Below are 20,113 nucleotides of genomic sequence, written 5' to 3'. Positions count from 1 at the left end.
TTAACTGCAATGAATAACACAGTATCGTCAGCAAAAAGATTAATATCACAAAACCGTAAAACTCGTCGCATGTCATTAATATACATAATAAATAAAAGGGACCCTAATACACTTCCCTGAGGCACTCCAAGGTCATTGTCAACGGGACAAGACACAAAATCATTAAAAACAGTCCTTTGTGTTCTGTCAGATAAATAGCTTTCAAACCATTTGTATGCAGAAGCCAAAATTCTAAAGCGCTTGATTGTCCTCAACAATAAGGGCCTAGAAATTGTCTCAAAAGCGCGTTTTAGATCCAAAAACACAGCAACTATCGTATCTTTATGGTGTTCACTCGGCTGTCGACAAAAGCAGACCACTCTCGATGTGTGCTACACGATCGTCTGTTTTCTCGGCAGCAACCATTGTGTGGTCCTCCTCATTGTTCTTCATCAGCAGTTCTTTCGGTCGATGCGTCGTCGACTTTGGAAAGCAACCGTTTCGTGATGAGTGTGTGAGTGCTGACCACGTTTTGCGTCCATTGCTGCAATGGACGCGCTCTGACTCTCGTTGGCGTACAACAATTTGCCATACAATGAAACTACTTGAAGCGGCTCCAGTTCTGATGGAGGAGGCTTTTTGGATAGCGGAAGATAAAGTGTTTATTGTGTTGTACCTTTTGACTATATTTTTAAGATGTGTTGTATAGTGACCAAGAATGCTCGGCTCTGTAAAGTTAATTCGGTTGAGCCTTATCAAATAAATTAATAAACAAAAAAAATCGTATCTTTATGCTCCAAATTTTCTTTCCATTTATCTAACACTAAGTTTAACGTGGTTTCACAAGAATGGCCTTCCCGGTATCCCGATTGTTCCGGTATCAACAAACAGTTACTATTTAAATATTCGAACAGCTGGCCTTTTACAACAAGTTCTCAACTCAATGCAAATCGCAGGCACACTTACGCTAGTTACAAAAAAAACACCCGTGCAAAGAAACGGATCCAATAAACGTCACTCTTGCGAAAGCACACCCGTCGTCGTCGAACGGTAAAAAAAGGAATCGGTTTGCAATTTTGTGATACGGATTTCCACAATCAACCGGGAATGCACGAATTTCACCACAACCAACTGCGACACGTTCAGAAGCACTTTTGGTACACTTTCGTTCGAAAACACTTAATTTTTTTTCCAAAATAGTTGCGAATGAACCAACATCATCACCGCGTAACTCGCGATGCCACAAATTTCTGGACCGGGAGAAAAAATCAAACGCAGATAGCGTCAAATCTTCTGTTGCTTGCAAACATGATGAATCATGTTTTCTTTCTCCAGGACGACGAGACTAACATCAAGGCGGACACAAAGCTGTTGCCGGGGAAGGAGTTTTACGTTGCCATATCACGGTTGGCTGTTCCTGGGGAGGTAAGGAAAAAGATGGTGGACAACGAGCTGGCTTTGAAGAAAAGTGGGTAAAAATATCAAAAGAAGTCGGCCCCACCATTGTCCAAAACCTTATCTGTGGTGTCAAGGGCAAGGTGTGGGCATTCGGTTATGAGGCGGGGATCCAATAAAGCAATGAAATAGAAACCTAGAAGAAGTTTGAAGAAAATCCGACTTAAAATGAATTTTTGGCGACCACTTTTGAGAGTCTCACTTTTTTCGAGTACAGTCTTTATTAGAAGTCATATGTACGTAAAAAGCACATTAATTAACAAAGCAAGATAAAAACGATTATTCTCAAAATTAGAAGGATGTCGATAATAAACTGAACGTAGCACGTAGCACGGAGCAGCAACTACAGGACTGTATGGTCGTCAATGCTCGTGCTCAATATTCTAAGACCGTTATCTCGAATATTTCACTTAGAATCTTGAATAACTCATCTTGATCGAAATTCTTAACTTTCCTTAGTTCCGGATACCAAAACTTAAGAGTTAGATCTACAAAATAGCAATGCCCTAGAGTTTTGATAAATTTTCAAACCAAAGGTGGTAATAATGTTTTCAAATGATTCAAGTGAGAATCTGAAGTAATTTTTAAAGCATGAACACGTAATTCTTTATCAACTTTTACAATCTTCAAATGTTGTTCTCTGTCAGAATAGGAACACGGAGAGGCATCGGCTGAGTTTATTTATTTATTTATTTCCTTATTTCTGTGTTTCCGTTTTTCTGTATTTCTGTATTTCTGTATTTTATTTGAGACCGATGGATAAGACATCTGATCTGAAAAAGTTCTCATAGTTTTAGTATTTTTCTGTTTCAGACTTCGGGGGTGTAAGAGTTAATCTCGATGAAGTTCCATTGCATTGTTCTTAATTTACCTAAAACATTATTTTCATCCCACTGCGTCCTAGCAAGAAGTACGGTCGACTTGTTTCGCGCTCCGTTGTTTTGGAAGTTTTTTCGGTATTCGCTTGATATAATTTATCAGTTTTTTCTCACTAAGTGACTCCTGGCATAGTTCCCGGTAAATTGATCGAAAAGTGAGTTTTTTTTAGTAGAAAGTGTCATTTTCGGAAAGATTAATCCGTGCTATTGGAAATTCGCAAACAAATTTGGGCATCATCGTTGCGTGGTCACGCATACGCGCTTACGAATACCCGCTCACGTATCATCATCATCGAGTGTGAGCACCCGTTTCTACATCTACATCGTTCATCATTCATCGTGCGCCTGTGTGTGCTGAGTGCCGCGCCTTGATCAAGTGCACCACAGCGAAGGTCATCCACGCTGCGCGTCGCTTCCCAGCCATCTGTGTAAACGCCTACACATATAACGCTCGGTGGTAGTAGTATAGGATTATCAGATAAGTTTTTGTTTTTTTCTTGTTTCTTTTACTCCCCCATTAGTTAAATTTTCATTTTGTATTTCTGTGTTTGTAGTGTTTTCTGTGTATTGTGTCTGTGCGTTCAGTGGGAGAGCGTTTTGCGCTCCCACTAGTTGAACAAAATGGATGTTTTGTCAGAAGACGACATGGATGACCATTCATCTCAGAAGAATGATGATGTCATCCCTGGTTCGTCGTCTCAGTCTGTCGATGGGCAGGCTGAGAAAAGCACCAGATTGCGGGCCTACCCGAATGACTCGACTGGCCCATGGGTTGTCTATTTTCAGCCCAAAAACAAACCCTTGAATGTTGTTCAGATATCTGATGATCTGACAAAGCGATTCTCTGCCGTGACCGAAATAACGAAGGTTAGGCACAACAAACTTCGTGTGACCGTCGCTAACCTGAAACAGGCCAATGAAATTGCTGTTTCCCAATTTTTCACACTGGAATATAGGGTGTACATTCCAGCCTCTGATGTGGAGATCGAAGGCGTGGTCACTGAGGCGAGTCTGAACCCCGAGATACTGGAGAAGCAAGCGGTTGGCCGATTCAAGAACCCCTTGCTTCCTCCGGTAAAGATACTGGCCGTTCATAGAATGAAGTCAGTATCGCTCAGTGAGGGTAAAAAGAGTTTTACCCCCACAGACTCGTTTCGGGTGACCTTTTCTGGATCTGCCCTTCCTCAATACATCGAGCTGGGAAAACTTCGTCTTCCTGTGCGGTTGTTTGTACCTCGGGTCATGAACTCCCTCCCTCCCACTGCGGCAACAAGGCACGCTGCTCCACATGCGGGGAGAAGCATGAGGATGGCGCCTGCGCAGCTACTGCACCAAAATGCGTGTACTGCAACGGAACTCCTCCTCATGCTCTCTCGTCGTGCCCGGCGTACAAACAGCTCGGGGACAAAATGAAACGCTCCCTTAAGGAACGTTCCAGGCGGTCTTTTGCAGAAATGCTTAAGACAGCCACGCCATCGACCAATGACAAAAATCCCTTTTCTCTTTTGTCAGATGACGAGACTGACTCTGACTTGGCTGAGGAGGGAACTTCTTTCAGTTTTCCGGAAGGTTCTGCACGGAAACGAAAGCGCATCCGTTCGCGGATTGTTGCAAATAAAGAACCCCAAATTAGCTTGCCTAAATCAAGGAGTGGTGGAAAAAAGGAGACTTCTACTCCTCCTGGATTCCGCAGAACTGACTATACCCAGGATTTTCCACCACTTCCGGGGACATCCAAAACCCCTGATGCCCCAATTTTAAGAACAGAAACCCCTTCTTCATCTGGGTTGTTCTCATTTGATGACATTGTGGACGGTATTCTCAAATACCTCAACATTTCTGATCCTCTGAAAAGCATTGTCCTCACATTGCTTCCCACTGTGAAATCCTTCTTGAAGCAATTGACTTCAAAATGGCCCCTTCTTTCAGCTATCATCTCCTTCGATGGATAATTTTCCAAACGAGGTCAGGGATTTGATCACTGTTCTACAGTGGAATTGTCGAAGTCTTATTCCGAAATTAGATTCGTTCAAGTATTTAGTCCATAACAATAATTGCGATGCATTTGCCCTCTGTGAAACATGGCTCTCTTCAGAAATTGATCTCCCTTTTTACGATTTTAACATTATTTGATTGGATCGTGAGGATTCACGTGGAGGAGGGGTACTTTTGGGGATCAAAAAGTGCCATTCCTTCTATAGAGTGAATCTTCCCGAATTCCCCGGTATTGAAGTTGTCGCATGTCAGGCTACCATTAAAGGTAAGAGCCTTTGTATTGCTTCTGTATATATTGCTCCTAGAGTCTCTGTTAATCGCAAACAACTTTTCGACATATGTGCGGTACTTCCCGCTCCATGGTTGATCATGGGAGATTTTAACTCCCACGGTACAGGCTGGGGGGAACTGTACGATGATAACCGTTCTACTTTGATTTATGATCTCTGCGACAACTTCAACATGACAATACTTAACAATGGAGAAGTAACACGTTTCGCTGGTCCATCCTCGAATGGTAGCAGATTAGACCTCACCTTTTGCTCCAATTCACTATCGTTGGATTGCACTTGGCATGTAATCCAGGATCCGCACGGTAGTGATCATTTGCCGATCAAAATTTCGATTGCCAGTGGGTTCAACTCGTCAGAATCCGTTAACGTCGCGTATGATCTAACCCGTAACATCGATTGGACTAAGTTCCAATCCGCGATAGACGATACAGTATCGTCAGTGGAAGAGCTTCCGCCGTTGGAGGAATATAATTTCCTCTCTAATCTCATCGTCGACAGCGCACTTCAAGCTCAAACACGACCGGTGCCGCGATCGTCTATTCGTAAGAAAACACCATCGCTCTGGTGGGATCAACAATGCACGGAGGTTTACCGTAAAAAGTCCGACGCGTTTAAACTTTTTCGGAAACGCGGAACACGCGAGCATTTCGACGCATACACATCTCTTGAACGCGAACTCAAGAGCCTCATCAAGGCCAAAAAACGGGGTTACTGGCGGCAGTTTGTAGACGGATTGTCGCGCGAAACGTCTATGAATACGCTTTGGAGTACGGCGCGAAGAATGCGTAACCGGTCTACTAACAACGAAAGCGAGGAATGCTCGGATCAATGGATTCTTAAATTCGCGCGAAAAGTGTGTCCAGATTCCGTGCCGTCGCAGTTGATTCCTCACGAAACCGCGAATTCGGTAGACGAAATCAGTCAGCCTTTTTCAATGGTCGAACTTTCACTCGCTCTCCTTTCGTGTGGCAATTCTGCCCCGGGATCTGATAGAATCAAGTTCAACTTGCTGAAAAACCTCTCAGACGTCGCTAAGAGGCGCATGTTGAACTTGTACAATCAGTTCTTGGAGCTCAATATTGTTCCCGACGATTGGAGACGAGTGAGGGTGATAGCCATTAAAAAGCCTGATAAACCCGCGTCGGATCACAATTCGTATCGGCCCATCGCGATGCTGTCGTGTATTCGGAAATTGATGGAGAAAATGATCCTTTTTCGCCTCGACGAATGGGTTGAGACGAACCACCTTCTTTCAGATACTCAATTTGGTTTCCGTAGGGGTAAGGGAACGAACGACTGTCTCGCGTTGCTTTCCTCGGAAATTCAGTTGGCTTTTGCTAAGAAAGAGCAAATGGCTTCTGTGTTCTTGGATATCAAGGGGGCTTTTGATTCAGTATCCGTTGAAGTTCTTTCAGAGAAACTCCACGCTTGTGGATTGTCTCCATTAATGAATAATTTTTTGTACAATTTGCTGTCAGAAAAACATATGAGCTTTTCTCATGGAAACTCTACAGCTTTTCGATTTAGCTACATGGGTCTCCCCCAAGGCTCATGTTTAAGCCCCCTTTTGTACAATTTCTACGTTAGAGAAATTGACAATTGTCTTAGTGACAATTGCACGTTGAGACAACTTGCAGATGACGGCGTAGTGTCTATCACAGGGCTAAAAGAGGTTGACCTGCAAGGACCCTTACAGGATACCTTGGACAATTTGTCTACTTGGGCTATTCAGCTAGGTATCGAATTCTCCACGGAGAAAACTGAGTTGGTCGTTTTTTCTAGGAAGCATAGCCCAGCACAACCGAAGCTTCAACTTTTGGGTAAACCGATCACTCATTCCATGTCTTTTAAATATCTCGGGGTCTGGTTCGATTCCAAATGCACCTGGAGATCCCACATTGAGTATCTGAGACGAAAATGCCAACTAAGGATCAATTTCCTTCGATCAATTACTGGAACGTGGTGGGGAGCCCATCCACAAGATCTTCTGACGTTGTACGGACAACGATTTTATCGGTTTTAGAGTACGGTAGTTTTTGCTTCCAGTCGGCAGCTAAAACGCACATCATCAAGCTGGAACGGATCCAGTATCGTTGTCTTCGTATCGCGTTAGGATGCATGCACTCGACTCATACTATGAGTATCGAAGTGCTGGCGGGCATGTTGCCACTATCCGTCCGTTTTTCAGAGTTATCTCTGAGGCTCCTCACCCGTTGCGAAGTAATGAACCCACTGGTGATCGAAAATTTTGAGAAGCTTCTGGAGCTAAATCCTCAAACATGTTTTATGACTTTGTACTACCTATATTTAACACAGAATGTCAGCCCTTCAAGAAATATTCCTAATCGTGTAGTCTTCTCCGATTTCGGCAATTCAGTGAATTTTGATTTATCTATGACGCAGGAAATCCACGGAATTCCAGAGCATCATCGTCCTATGATTGCTCCGTCATTATACGCTGCAAAGTTTGGCCATGTTGATTCTGCAAGAACGTTTTTCACAGATGGATCTCTAATAGAGGAGTCCGCTGGTTTTGGTGTATTTAATGAATTTCATAGCGCCTCTCGAAAACTTGAAGCTCCTTGTTCTGTGTATGTGGCTGAACTGGCAGCAATTCACTACACTTTGGAAACTATTGCTTCACTTCTTCCAGACCACTACTTTATTTTTACGGATAGTCTCAGTTCTGTCGAGGCTATCCGTTCCATTAGGCCGGTAAGGCACTTCTCGTATTCTCCCTTGAAAATACGAGAACTGCTTAGTGCTTTATCCGTGCGCGCTTTCATCATCACCTTCGCATGGGTCCCTTCGCATTGCTCAATTTTGGGCAATGAGAAGGCGGATTCACTTGCGAAGGTGGGCGCTATGGAAGGCGACATTTATGATCGACAAATCGCCTATAGTGAATTTTTCTCTATTTATCGTCAGCAGTCGCTCGTTAGCTGGCAACATCAATGGAGTGAAGGGAGCTTGGGACGATGGCTACATTCAATTATCCCTAAGGTGTCGAAGTTTGCATGGTTCAAAGGGTTGGACTTGAGTCGAGACTTCATACGCGTGATGTCTCGTCTCATGTCCAATCACTATTGTCTAAACGCTCACTTGTTCCGTGTGGGGTTGGGAGACAGCAATCTCTGTGAATGTGGACAAGGTTACCAGGACGCTGATCACATCCTTTGGTCTTGTGCGGAGTATCGTGGAGTCAGATCACATTTTTATGATTCCCTTCGGGCTCGAGGTAGACAACCTAATGTTCCAGTTCGGGATATTTTGGCTAGACGCGATCTGGAGTTTATGAAACTCATATATGTTTACTTTAAGGATATTAACCTTAGATTGTAAGTTTGATTAACCTTGTGTTTAGTTTGTGTTTTGTACGTCTGGGGTTTTTTTTTTCAATGTTTGTTTTCAAGATGAATAGCAATAAGTTCATGCTTTAGGATTAATTAAATAGTTGTATCGTAAACCACATTTAAAACCTCCTTCTTCCCTTTTCCCATCCAAAAAACTGTAAATCTCCACTAACCTCGAGACGACCGCGAGTACTCGGTCCAGTTCCTTTAACTTTAAATATAAGACACTAATAATGTATAACGCAAAGGATAACTCGGCTCTGTAAAGTTTATTCGATTGAGCCTGTACAAATAAAGTAATTACAAAAAAAAAGACCTTTTTGACGTTTAATAGTCTTTCTCTATCTAGCACACATGAATAAATGGGCGGTTTGTTTTCCACTAATCTGTTTCTCTCTTGCTCGCACTCGTTCGATTTAAATGGTGCAGTAGTGTGCACCGATTAAACGTCAAAAAGCTCTATGAAGTTTTTTTTTCACGATGAAAACATTTTGCGTATACGTATACGTGACGTAGTGTCCGTGCGATAAACGTCAGCAATCTCTATGGCATTAAATAAATAGAATTCAGTCAGAAAGTTTTCTTTATAAAAGCCATTTAAAACCTTATGAATTTGTTAGGGATTTCATTAAAGCAAAACAACTTGTTCACAAATGACTGTTGGAAATCTACTTTTAAGCCATCGCCCTATAACAATTATTTTGTTTGTTTTTTATAATCTTCGTTTTTCAATGTCAATTTCCTTGGATAAAGCTTTATTTTGATCGATTAACCAATGAGCATATATTTTAAATACGAAAATCATAAAGAATATCTCGGCTGAGCTTAATGATCGATGTGAAGAATTTATTTTTTCTCAATTAAAAGTAATGAGTAAAGTGGAGGTTTTCCGAGGGCGGATTTATTTTTTTTTCGATATTTTCAAGTATATTTCACATAAGATTGAATGTGGGATCTATAACAAGGCCACTTTATGTGAAAATTTTTGGAAATTAAATAGGATTTTATGTTGATAAGATTGGATGGAATTTATGAATCCTTTTCTATCTTGATGGATTCTTTTTCGAATGGATTCAGCAAGCGGCTAGGAAAAATGGCTTGAAAAAGGTTTTTATTGTTGCCAAATAGTTTTTATTGTTGTTTAAAAACGGGTGTCAAATGATTCTCAATACGTTCGTTATAAAACCTTTTTGCAGTAAATCAATCTTGAAGAGTTTCGAAAATATACCCTTGTATTACTTCATAAAACATAAAATGCTACTTGGGTAGTAATCGGAATATTGTTCAAAATTAAAGAACCCAATTTGACGCCACAATCTATTACCTTGATTCCGGTAGATAGATTTTTCTTCTCTAAATCACTGACTGCTTCTTGGTCCTTGGCCAATCCTTCGAGTAGCTAGTGTTGTTTGCCATATGTACTGCGTGAGCAATTTGTACAAACCACTGGATACTGTTACTTTCGTGTCTTTATAAATGGGACAGTCCGTTTCGTCTAAGACTACAGTTGCAGATTGACCAGAGTTCAATTTTTTTCCTGGATTAGGAGCAAATAGTGCATCGTTGAGGGTCATTCTGCTGATAATTTCCTCTTCTCCAACGCACTGAATACTTAATCAGCAGATTAAGATTTCATCCCATTCGCCAGCACGACGCACTGGTACAGCGACTTGACACAAATCGGTTTTAGCTGTCGTGTGGGAAATTGCTCCTTAGAACTGTTTTCGTCTTGGTAGGTCTTTTTCTTTGGTTTGTTTTTTTCCGTCGATCTTGTTTTCCGTGCTGAGCACCAATGCTACCGACGTGCCAGGAAGGCAGCTCCCACACCTGGACCCTACCTATCGACCCATCAACTCATGAACCGGGGACCAACGGCTTTACTTCCCATCCGAAGGAAGGCGTGATCAGAGATGTTATGCCTCAGAACATCCCGGCGGCGCCGACTGGGATTGAACCCAGGCCTGCTGGGGTGAGAGGTAATCACGCATACCACTACACCACCGGCGCCGTTGTCTTGGTAGGTCTGTTTGCTGCTTTAATTCTTGTTTATTCGATGGTTCTGCTTCCTTGCTCATAGCCAAAAAACGGCAATCTTTCTGGTTGTGGCCACCCCTGTGACAAAGGTTGCAAACTATTTTTCTCTTCGCATCTACCTCCAGTGCTGATTGTGTACCTCCAGAACAGTTTTGTTTTACCAGCTCCGTTTTCACTAGGTCGAACAAACGGCTTTCTAGTGCCATTTTTAAATGCTTGAAAAAATCCGACATGATTCAATAAACCATCACAAAATATAAATTAATATGCTTGTCGATGTCGTCAGCTCACTATGAGGATTCAGGAGGCCAATAACCGACTTTCACCGATTCAAAATATGTTTAAACCATATCAAAGTAAATACTCCAGCTAAGGTAGCCTAAAGATACTTCTTCCTAATTTGATGACTAGTTGAAAATGCAGAGTGTACCCCATTAGGCATAAATACGCTAGGCATACGGACGGTAGGCATACGGACGTTAGGCATAATGGACGTTAGGCATAAATTCATTAGGCATAATGGACGTTAGGCATAAAATACCTTGCTGCTGTGCAATTCTAGAAACCTGTTTCGAGCATGGTAAACAATGCTTAAATTAGGCTAAGCGTTGAATAAAAAATGATGACATAGTTTATTTAATAAGCACAGTTTGGAATCCATTATTTATCATATCATAAGTGACGTAGCTACGTATTTACTTAGATCCAAGATTATTATCGATAGCGGTTAAGTAATCTGGTAATGAAAACTCAGCATAGTTTTGAACTATTATCTTGAAATCAATCGATCTAAAAATAAAAAAAATCACGCATTTGTTGTAATATATTCTTACACACATATTGCAATTGTCGAAGAAGAAAAGGTTTTCTCAAAGAACAGCTCATGAAATAAAGAATGGTGAATTCTGTGATTTTTCATTCAATAACAAAAAAACAGCAAATGTTGAAAAAAATATGATTCCAAAGAACAGCTCATGAGATGAAGAATGATGAATTCTGTGGTTTTTCATTCAATAACAAAAAATCATACCTGCTGCTTCCAGGATTTCCTGCCATACTTTTCGATACAACGATTCTGTTTTTGTAGTCATCATAATGAAAACTAGCGGAATCGTCTGCTGATGTGAGAGAGCGATACTTCCATGAACAGTAACGAGTTGCCGAAACAAACAAGGAACTGTGGAAAACGTACCATCTGTAACCCAATACTTTGCCTGTCCAAGACGTCGCAAGTTTTCATGAGTTCCAAAAATTAAGGCTCTTTCATTATTGTCACCGAAGTCAGCAATCAATAGACGGTCCCCATTATCATTCTTCTGGAATTCCTAATGCCTAACGTCCATAAGGCCTAACGTCCTTTATGCCCAACGTCTATTATGCCTATCGTACATTATGCCTAACGACCGTATGCCTAACAATCGTATGCCTATCGTCGTGTACCCGAAAATGCATGTAAGCAAAGTTGATAATACTGAAAAATCATTGGAAAAATCGAATTTTCCAATTATCATTTTGTGCAGTAGAGGAAAGTTGGGCAATTTCGCCAATAGAGCAATGTGGCCACCCGCTTGAAAATCAGCTTATTGAACGTATTCTTTTTTATTGTGGTACAGGTCTAATGCTTGAAGCTTACTTGAACTATCTATTTGATTTTAATCTGAACAAATTATTTTCGCAACTGCGAATATTCGCATAATGTTAGACTAGCTCAAAATATAAAAAAATATAAGATTCTGAATCAGTAGTTCTTATAACTAATCGTTAATATTTCTTCAGCAGCTATATGAATGGTCATTTGTTTCTTTTCAATACGCATTACAGCTTTTCTTAACAAAACATGACTGAAGTCCATAAGGGGCAATATGAGTACCACGAATTTTTCAAACATGTTGTACTTAAATTCTTAAATTTTGTATTATTTCCTTCATAATTATGACTGTATGACATCAAAGTGACATCAAGAAAAAAAAATTAGTCTTAAATAGGCAGTACTTCTCAAATTTAATTTAATCTACAGGAAATTATCATCACTGGTCGACTTGATTAAGTTTAATAACCTCTAACTGTACTCAACCTGCCATTGTATGAAGGGCCAAAAAAGGTTTTTGGGTGAATCCGTGACATCTTCGCCCACGTGCATCTACGGAATAAATGAGAATCTCCTTCATACATCTGGTAAAAAAAACAGGCCATCCAACAGGAGGATGTCCAAATGAGTGGAAAGAAGAGCCCGCTCTCTTTTCACGAAATGTTAAAGACAGGGAGTTGTCATTTCTACTCTCCCCATCCATTTCGCTTCAATCGGGTGCCCTGAATATGGAATGAATTTAAAAGAAAAATTAAGGAAAAATCTCACCTGATGTTACAAAGGAATTCATAACACCACGATGTTTTCGAAGAGCTCCCATATATATGCTGCCGCTACTTCTTTAACCGGTGTTAAAAACAGCACTATCGCCTCACACAGCTGCTTTTTTTTCTCTGTTCGGGATCTAACACCACTGCGACCAGTAATTTGATCTATTGTAGTATATCCCGTGTCCTTAGTTTAGTGAATGTTGTATTACTCAATCACTATTGAGAAATGATGAAGTATTCGATTTTTTTTACAGTTGTCATTCTCGCATTTATCGCAAGGATCCGTCTCAAATTGAAAGATCCCGCTATTTATACCCTTCGGAGTGTTGAAACACTCTCCAAAGGCGCGCCGCTGTGTCAGTCAAAATTGGATTCCTTAGCAACAAAATTAAGGAATGACACCGATAATGACCATGCATCAGAACCCTTGTCTTAATCACTTCAAACTAGGGAACAACGAATAGAAGATTAGGAATCACATAGATGAAGATTAACTAACTCATTTTTTCCTTGTTTCAAGATCATCCTCGGTGGACAAAGCCGAGTCTTGTCACTATCAACAAGGCATAAAAAGTAACAAGGACTAAGATGTGTTCCTTGGATTACTGAAAAATCCTGTTCCCCTAGTTTGAAGTAGTTAGGACTAGGAATCGGTGGTAGATCTTACATCCCGTAATGTACCGCGAAAAGGTGATTTACGCACGTTACGTGGCACACAGCTGCTTAAACCCCCATCAACCACGAAACACACTCTAGCTGCTCCAACTAGAGTGACCTCAGAAGAGAAAATAAGGACTGCGTCCACTTTCCATCACTATTCACTCGCGACACAACGGCTTCAGTTCACCAGTACACAGTGTGAACTGTGTTTAAATATGTGCGGATGTGCTAGCGCTAATGTACTAGCCAAATAGCACGAATTTCAATTGCTCCTGAATCTCATGCTGGTAGACGCTGATGCCCTGTTTACATTATGCTGGTGAGCTTTTTTGCTAGCAGCTGGCTCATTAGCGCTAGTGAAAAAGCATAAGTGTAAATGCCCCATTAAGACGCAGCGCCAGCTCCTCACCGACCGAATCAACTCGCGACCATCGTCGAAATCAGAACCGACAACTCTAGCGACCGAAAACAAACGTGGCTAATAGTGGCCACGGCACACTTCGATTGCATTTCTGAAACACAACCTAAACGCACAAACACGACGACGATAACATTCGACAAGCAGCTTTCGTCCAGCGCGCAGCAAACAAGGGAAGAAAAAATTCGAGAAAAAATGTACACACAGAGCACGAGCTGAACTGCTAACGTTGAAAGTCAAACGCGTTCTTAGGCTCTGAACCATTTGGCAAGTTTTTTTTTCCTTCTTTTAGTTAAAATTTGACAGATGGAAAGTTATCGATGGTTATTTCTGACAGACCAGAAGTTAAATTTTGACAACCGTGGCTCGAAAACCGGACGATTGACACCACGGGGATTTTCGAACATAGAAAATAACTTTCGAAATGTCACTTTTAACCAAGATTTAAATTTAACCCAGCAAATGGTTCACAGCCTTAGTTGCTCTAAACCAGTTATGAGGGATTGAATTCTAAACATAGGCGCAACTTTGAGAGGTGGATTCAGCAGCGCTTACTTGCGCTATCGTGAGAAAAAATAAATTTAAAAAAATATGTTTTTAACATGTATACCATCTGTATCGATTGAAAATCTATTCCATCTGAAATATATCAATGTGTATAAGATATCAAAACTAGAAATAAAATATGATCTATTGAAAGTTGTTACATCAAAATCGGACAAGAAATAATGAAATAGGATCCATATCCGATTGTTTAGATGAAAAAGCTTGCAAAGCTTTACGCAAATGTAGAGTTAAGGGTTGAAATATGCCCAAACATATATCTAGGATATCAAACAATCAGTTTAAGTGACAAACATATTATTGCCCACCTGTTTGTAAGGGATCTTCTCATAGTCCATCGGTATACCGTATGTCGCACAGTTTCTTTAGAATGAAAACCTTCGTGGTACGTTCGTAGATCCATTTCAGGCTCTCTCATACTTCTTTCGACTTAGTGCTGTCCTGGACCAGATTTCGTTTGTGTTCGTCTACTAGTAGTCCAACTGTAGGTCTGGCTTTTTGATCACATAGTTTCGCACGCCACTAGCATTCGCTTTCATTTACACGACGCCTTTGAATTTTTGGCACTTCTTATTTTAGTTAATTTGAACTTAATGTCAATAAAATCAACTCTCGAATTCCCGTTTTAGTGTAGATTTTCTTTGACACCTTTAAATACTGGAAATATAGACAAAACTTCTATTTTTTCGTAAGCTGTCCTTGCCACAGTGCTAAGTTAAACTAAGGTAAGGCTCTAGTATTTCTTCATCTGACGGAATACCAGAGACCATTCGTTGAAGAGGATTACATATTACCAATTGCAGCAAGAACATCACACTTACACTGGTTTGCAATTGACGAAGGTAAAACATATCCCGTTTAAGCCTTTGAGTTGCTACCTTGAAGCGTGGCTGACTGACTGTTGAAAAAAGTGCTGACTGAAAAGTTTTGCTTATATAACAAGAGTAAGTGATTGCACTTACGTTCAAAACTGGATAAACAGTGTAAGTGCAATTAGTACTTTATTTATCAAACATCCAAAACACGGCAATCGGAATATCAAAAACATGTTTTGAATTCTTCAAATATTTATCCAAATTTGTTGGTTCAACGCAACGCTAAGGATGATCTTATTGTGGTAAAGTTCATCTCTCAAGAACAGTTTTATTCCGATGAAACAATTTCCCTGAAGCAAGCACGAACTGGTTTTTACGTTAGGAGTTGTTGAATAAGTTTAGAAATTGTACAAACTACTTTTGAAGTTTTCTATTTTCCTCAGCATTACTTTTATGAAACTTACCTTTCTGCACATTTTCTACTCCTCTAGGTTATGGCAATATAGTTCCTCGCACAGAGTGGGGTAAAATTGCAACGATATTTTACGCAATCATAGGAATGCCACTGTTCCTGCTCTATCTTTCCAACATAGGTAAGTTGCTTACATTTGCAAAGCATTTTCCATTCCAAAAAAGGAGTAGAAACTTGCTGGATAGTTCAAGTGGGATTTAAACTCGTTCTAATTTTTCACCTTTGCTTTTCTCTTTTTTCGGTATCTGTTTCCAACGATGTGCTCTTTCCTGACACAACCCGCCCGTGCCGTTGCCGAAAATGATGCTCGTGTGCCAGGTGATATTTTGGCCAAATCGTTCAAATGGATCTACGCCAAATTCTGTTTGTGTAGAGTATGTCCGGGTGTAGCCCGACGGCGTGCCCTTCGAGCCAGACGTAGAGCCAGGACTGAGGAACGTGACTACCAGGTAAGTGCTGCATTGCAAAACATTGGCCTCACAACCATCCTCACCATACTGCAATGCTAAACCGGAAGCAAAACCCTCTGCATGTGTAATGCAATGCCGAATAAACAATTTTATTAATTTCGCTTCAACCGCTTACACCTGTCTGGCCTGACAGGAGCATATTTAGCACTGTTGCTTTTTTTCATTGCCTCTTCCTTCAGTATCTCTACGTTGCTGAACTTCTCTACCGGTGCAAATGCTACAGGCTTCGATTCGACACTCCAACACCATTGACCTGAACCGTTGCCGCTCTGAATGCAGAAAGTGCAACCGAAGTCAACATTGTTGCTTGTCTTGTCTGTTTGCGATTCGAAGTACTGCTGTTTTGTGAGGGGGTAGGGAGGGGAGGGGGTGGCAAAGCAGATGGTTTGTTTTAGAATTCCACCACTTCTTTTTGCAGTGTAATTGAAAATTTAAATTTATTTTGCACCGGGATTCAGATTTTGTTCCTGAACGAGGATCCTTCACCAAAGTACAATTCGCATTTCTAGCTTTACCTTCTTTTGGCATACACCATACCATTTGGCTGCGGTTGGCTGTTTTTTTTTTTTTTTTGCATTTGTGCCTGATTCCAAATGGTAAATGCTGAGAAACACTTTTGCCTCTGCAGCAGATCTGCATCGTTTTCCTTCTTGGCAGTGATGGACTGTTGTACATGTTGCACGTGACCTTCAGCTTGCACAGGTCCAACAGATTCCGCAGGATACGGGACGATATAAAAGATGCAGTGTTAGAACTGGAAGGCGTTTTACCAATGCAATAGCGCATGAGTGTTGCATTGTCCGTTACTTCGCACATACAATGTAGTAACATTTTCAAAAGCAACTGGAGAACTCTATCATTTGTTGGTCTCTCATTTTATTCTTCGGTTGTAGCATCATTTTGTACTTTTTTTTTATCCTACTATTAATTATATACAAAGAACATTTTCATAGAATCACTTAATGTCTTCAAAATTAATGGAAATCCTTCATCTATACTAACAAACAAGCGGTGAATTGATCGCATATAGGATGAGCTTGGTTCTATAGTTTCTTTGTCATGACTTTTTGCAAAACCTTTTCCTTTCTTGGTGGACTATATTAAAGTCTTATGTAGTTGAGTCTACGATCTAAAGGGTGTCCACGATGAAATTACCACACACAAAATTGATTCGCAAAATTCGAGTTTTCATCCGATTGCCATCAAATTTTCAGGGATTGAGAAATAACTATTAAACTTCATTTTACCATTTTACTCGTATTTTATTTACAGTCCATACGCAAATGCTCGCACCTTGGCCTTAACCCCGGCCATAAGATTCTGCACAACCTGTGATTCAACCGTTTTTTGCATGTAAACCCATACTTTCTTCAGTTCCTCGACTGTCTTCACTACCTTAGGTCGTTTAAGAAGGTGCTGCTTCATAATCGCCCAGTACTTCTCGATGGGGCGGAGCTCCGGAGTGTTGGGAGGGTTGAACATTTTCGGCACGAAATTGACCTTATTGTCCGCATACCACTTCAGCACGTGCTTGGAGTAGTGGCATGAGGCCAAATCCGGCCAGAAGATTGTTGGGACGTTGTGGGCCTTCAGGAGAGGAAGCAGCCGCTTCTGGAGGCACTCTTTTATGTACACCTGTCCGTTCATCGTGTCCTGGGTCACGAAAGGTGCACTCCGCTTCCCGCACGTGCAGATGGCTTGCCAAACCAGGAATTTCTTCGCAAATTTGGACATCTTCTGAGTGCGGACATGCTCCGGAACGCTGAACTTATCCTTGGCCGTGAAAAACAGGTTGCCGGGGATCTGTTTGAAGTCAGCCTTCACATATGTTTCGTCGTCCATGATGCAGCATTCAACTTTCGTCAGCATGTTGAGGTACAACTTCCTGGCACGGGTTTTGGCGGACTTGTTCTGCTTCTCGTCGCGATTAGGGGCCTTTTGTACCTTGAACGTTCGAAGCCCAGCCTTAGTTTTGGCCTTCTGGACAAAACTCCGGCTTAGGTGCAGCTTCTTAGCCACATCCCTAACGGAGGCGTTCGGATTTCGGTTGAAGGCCCCAACTACGCGGTTGTGATTTTTGGTGTTGTACGGAATACTTTTTCCTTCACTTCTGGGCTTCCGATCGGTGGTCAACCGTTCCTCGAACCGCTTAATCACTCGCGACACCGTGGAATTCGCGATTCCCAACGTTTTAGCGATGGAACGATGCGAGAGATCCTTGTTCTCGTGATGAATGCGCAAGATTTTATCACGCACGAGCTGTTCTTTCGACTCCATTTCCGCGAGTTTTGATCACATGACTTTAAAACTTGCAGGATGTAAATAATGCACTATGAACTAAATCCACCCAAATTTTCATTAAATTCTACCCAACGGTTAAAAAGTTAGAGCAATTTCATAGTGTGGCAATTTCATCGTGGACACCCTTTATAGATCTCGTTAGCATGCCATGTTATTTTTTCTTATAAGATTTTAGCCTTTTTTTTGTGTTGGATATAGTCATCACTGCAACCATTACTTTGATCTATTGTGCTATATTTTTTTATTGCTTTAGCAGTATGTCGTATCACTATTTTGTGAAGCGACCGACATAGTCTGACCAATAAAAAAATTCCCTGCCAGGGTTTATATTCCGAATGAAATGTACTACTACTATCAAAGGGTTCTGCCAGTCCCTTATTCAGAAAAATACGTCTTTTATTTAAGATTGCAGTTCAAGAGCATATCAGGTGTTGAGAGTCTTTCTTTTCTATGCCACAGAATCGACACATATCCTCTTGAAGTTTTCTTATAACAATGACCTGTTATCAAACCAGTATAGACAAACCAGGGGGAGGGGGGACAACCCAGCCGCAATTTTTTTTTAATATTTATCATCCATATTTGTTTGAGTTTCGGCATCAGATTGAAGTTAGATTCATTATTTAAGTAAATTCGAAAAACCAACAATTTTATTTTCTTGATAATTACAGGTTACGGAAATCCTGGGTTTTTGTTGAAGGACTAAGAACAGTTTTAAAATATTTTGTTCTTTAAAACCAATTTGTAACTTTGATTTTTTTTTTTCTTTTTACGAAACTCCAATGACTTTAAAACTTTCCCAAGAATCTGACATATTGAAATATTTTCAAAGTTCTTATAATTAGCTTGATTTTCAACAGTCAGGTACTTCAAAGATTGACAATGTTGGCTAGAGTTCTAAAGAAATTTTTAGCTCGAGAGTTAATTTCAATGGGTTTTTAATAAATATTAGGAAACCCATTGCAACATTCTAAGAAAATTTTTAACAAAGTTCTGAAGAAATTTTCAGGAGTGTTTTGAGGAAAGTTTCTGAAAAATGCTTATAGGTAAATCTGATGAAATTACCAAAGGAATTGTAATGAATATAACAAGATTATTTTATACATAGAATATAATACTGAAATGCGAGATTTCATGAGAATACCTGCAATACTGTAGAAGGAATTTCAAAAAATTCAGTAGATGGTGAAAGTTTGAAGGGAATTCCAAATAACAAAATAAAATTTTCGATTTATACGACTTTTGTGAAGTTTATTCCAGGATGATCTAAAAATAATCATAAGTGCCATTTTTTTTATCTAATCCTAACCCATACTTTAAGAAAAATCTAAAATAAAATGCTTCTAACAAATGTTCAAGTCAATGATGATTATTGAAAAACTGTTATCGAATAAAATGGTAGATCTCTACTAAGACTAAGTTTTCAAACATAATTTTGTAAGTTGTTAAAGATAAATAGATGAGATGAGATGAGGAATTGGGAATGTGTTCGATAAATTAAGAAATCTTTTTATTTTGAACGTTCACTAAATTGTAGAATATTAAAATCATTTTCATTTTAAAAAAGTGCAACATCTTTATAATAACATGTTTATTGACAATTTAAATAAACTAGGGATACAAAAGATGTTTTTATTATTTTGCTTTGCTTAGTTGTCGGAGTCACAAAATACATTTGCCGAAGTTTGACTGAAAATTCATTTTCGAATAAACGACGATCGACCTGGTAATCCAACCGGTATAATAGCGTTCGGTATAATGGTATTCAACTAATCGGCGTCTAACCTAATTCTCCATATTTTTTGTACACCGCCGCCCTCCCAAATTACAAACCTGTCTATACCCTAGCAATGAGCTCTTTCATGATAATTAAATAATTTTAATAGTCATTGAAATGTTCGGGATTATGAACCGTTTCGACTGCAATGGAATTGTAGCTCCAGTTGGTGTATCTTTTATTTATTTTTTCCCATTTATTAATCTCCATTTTAGGAGAACAAGCAGAATCTCCACATAATGGTTCTGGTTTTATGAATTGTTGACATGATCCTGGCTAACGTGTAAGATT

The 20,113-nt window shown here is 40.1% G+C and overlaps 1 protein-coding gene across 1 annotated transcript in view; it reads left to right on the top strand.

The window, feature by feature from the left end:
* The first annotated feature begins 15,298 nt into the window (after positions 1 to 15,298).
* The window catches only part of sand (sandman), a 34,686-nt gene continuing 29,871 nt past the window's right edge, over positions 15,299 to 20,113 (top strand). The window contains exons 1-2 of the mRNA XM_065222534.1: positions 15,299 to 15,395; positions 15,593 to 15,723. Of these exons, the coding sequence (XP_065078606.1) occupies positions 15,362 to 15,395; positions 15,593 to 15,723 (165 nt within the window). The 5' untranslated portion in view covers positions 15,299 to 15,361. The remainder of the gene's footprint in view (positions 15,396 to 15,592; positions 15,724 to 20,113) is intronic.

Source organism: Ochlerotatus camptorhynchus, unplaced genomic scaffold, assembly GCF_037179485.1.
Source record: "Ochlerotatus camptorhynchus isolate MF236.1 unplaced genomic scaffold, CSIRO-AGI_Acam_v1.1 ptg000172l, whole genome shotgun sequence".
Lineage (NCBI taxonomy): Eukaryota > Metazoa > Arthropoda > Insecta > Diptera > Culicidae > Ochlerotatus > Ochlerotatus camptorhynchus.
This window is presented reverse-complemented; position numbering and strand designations above follow the sequence as displayed.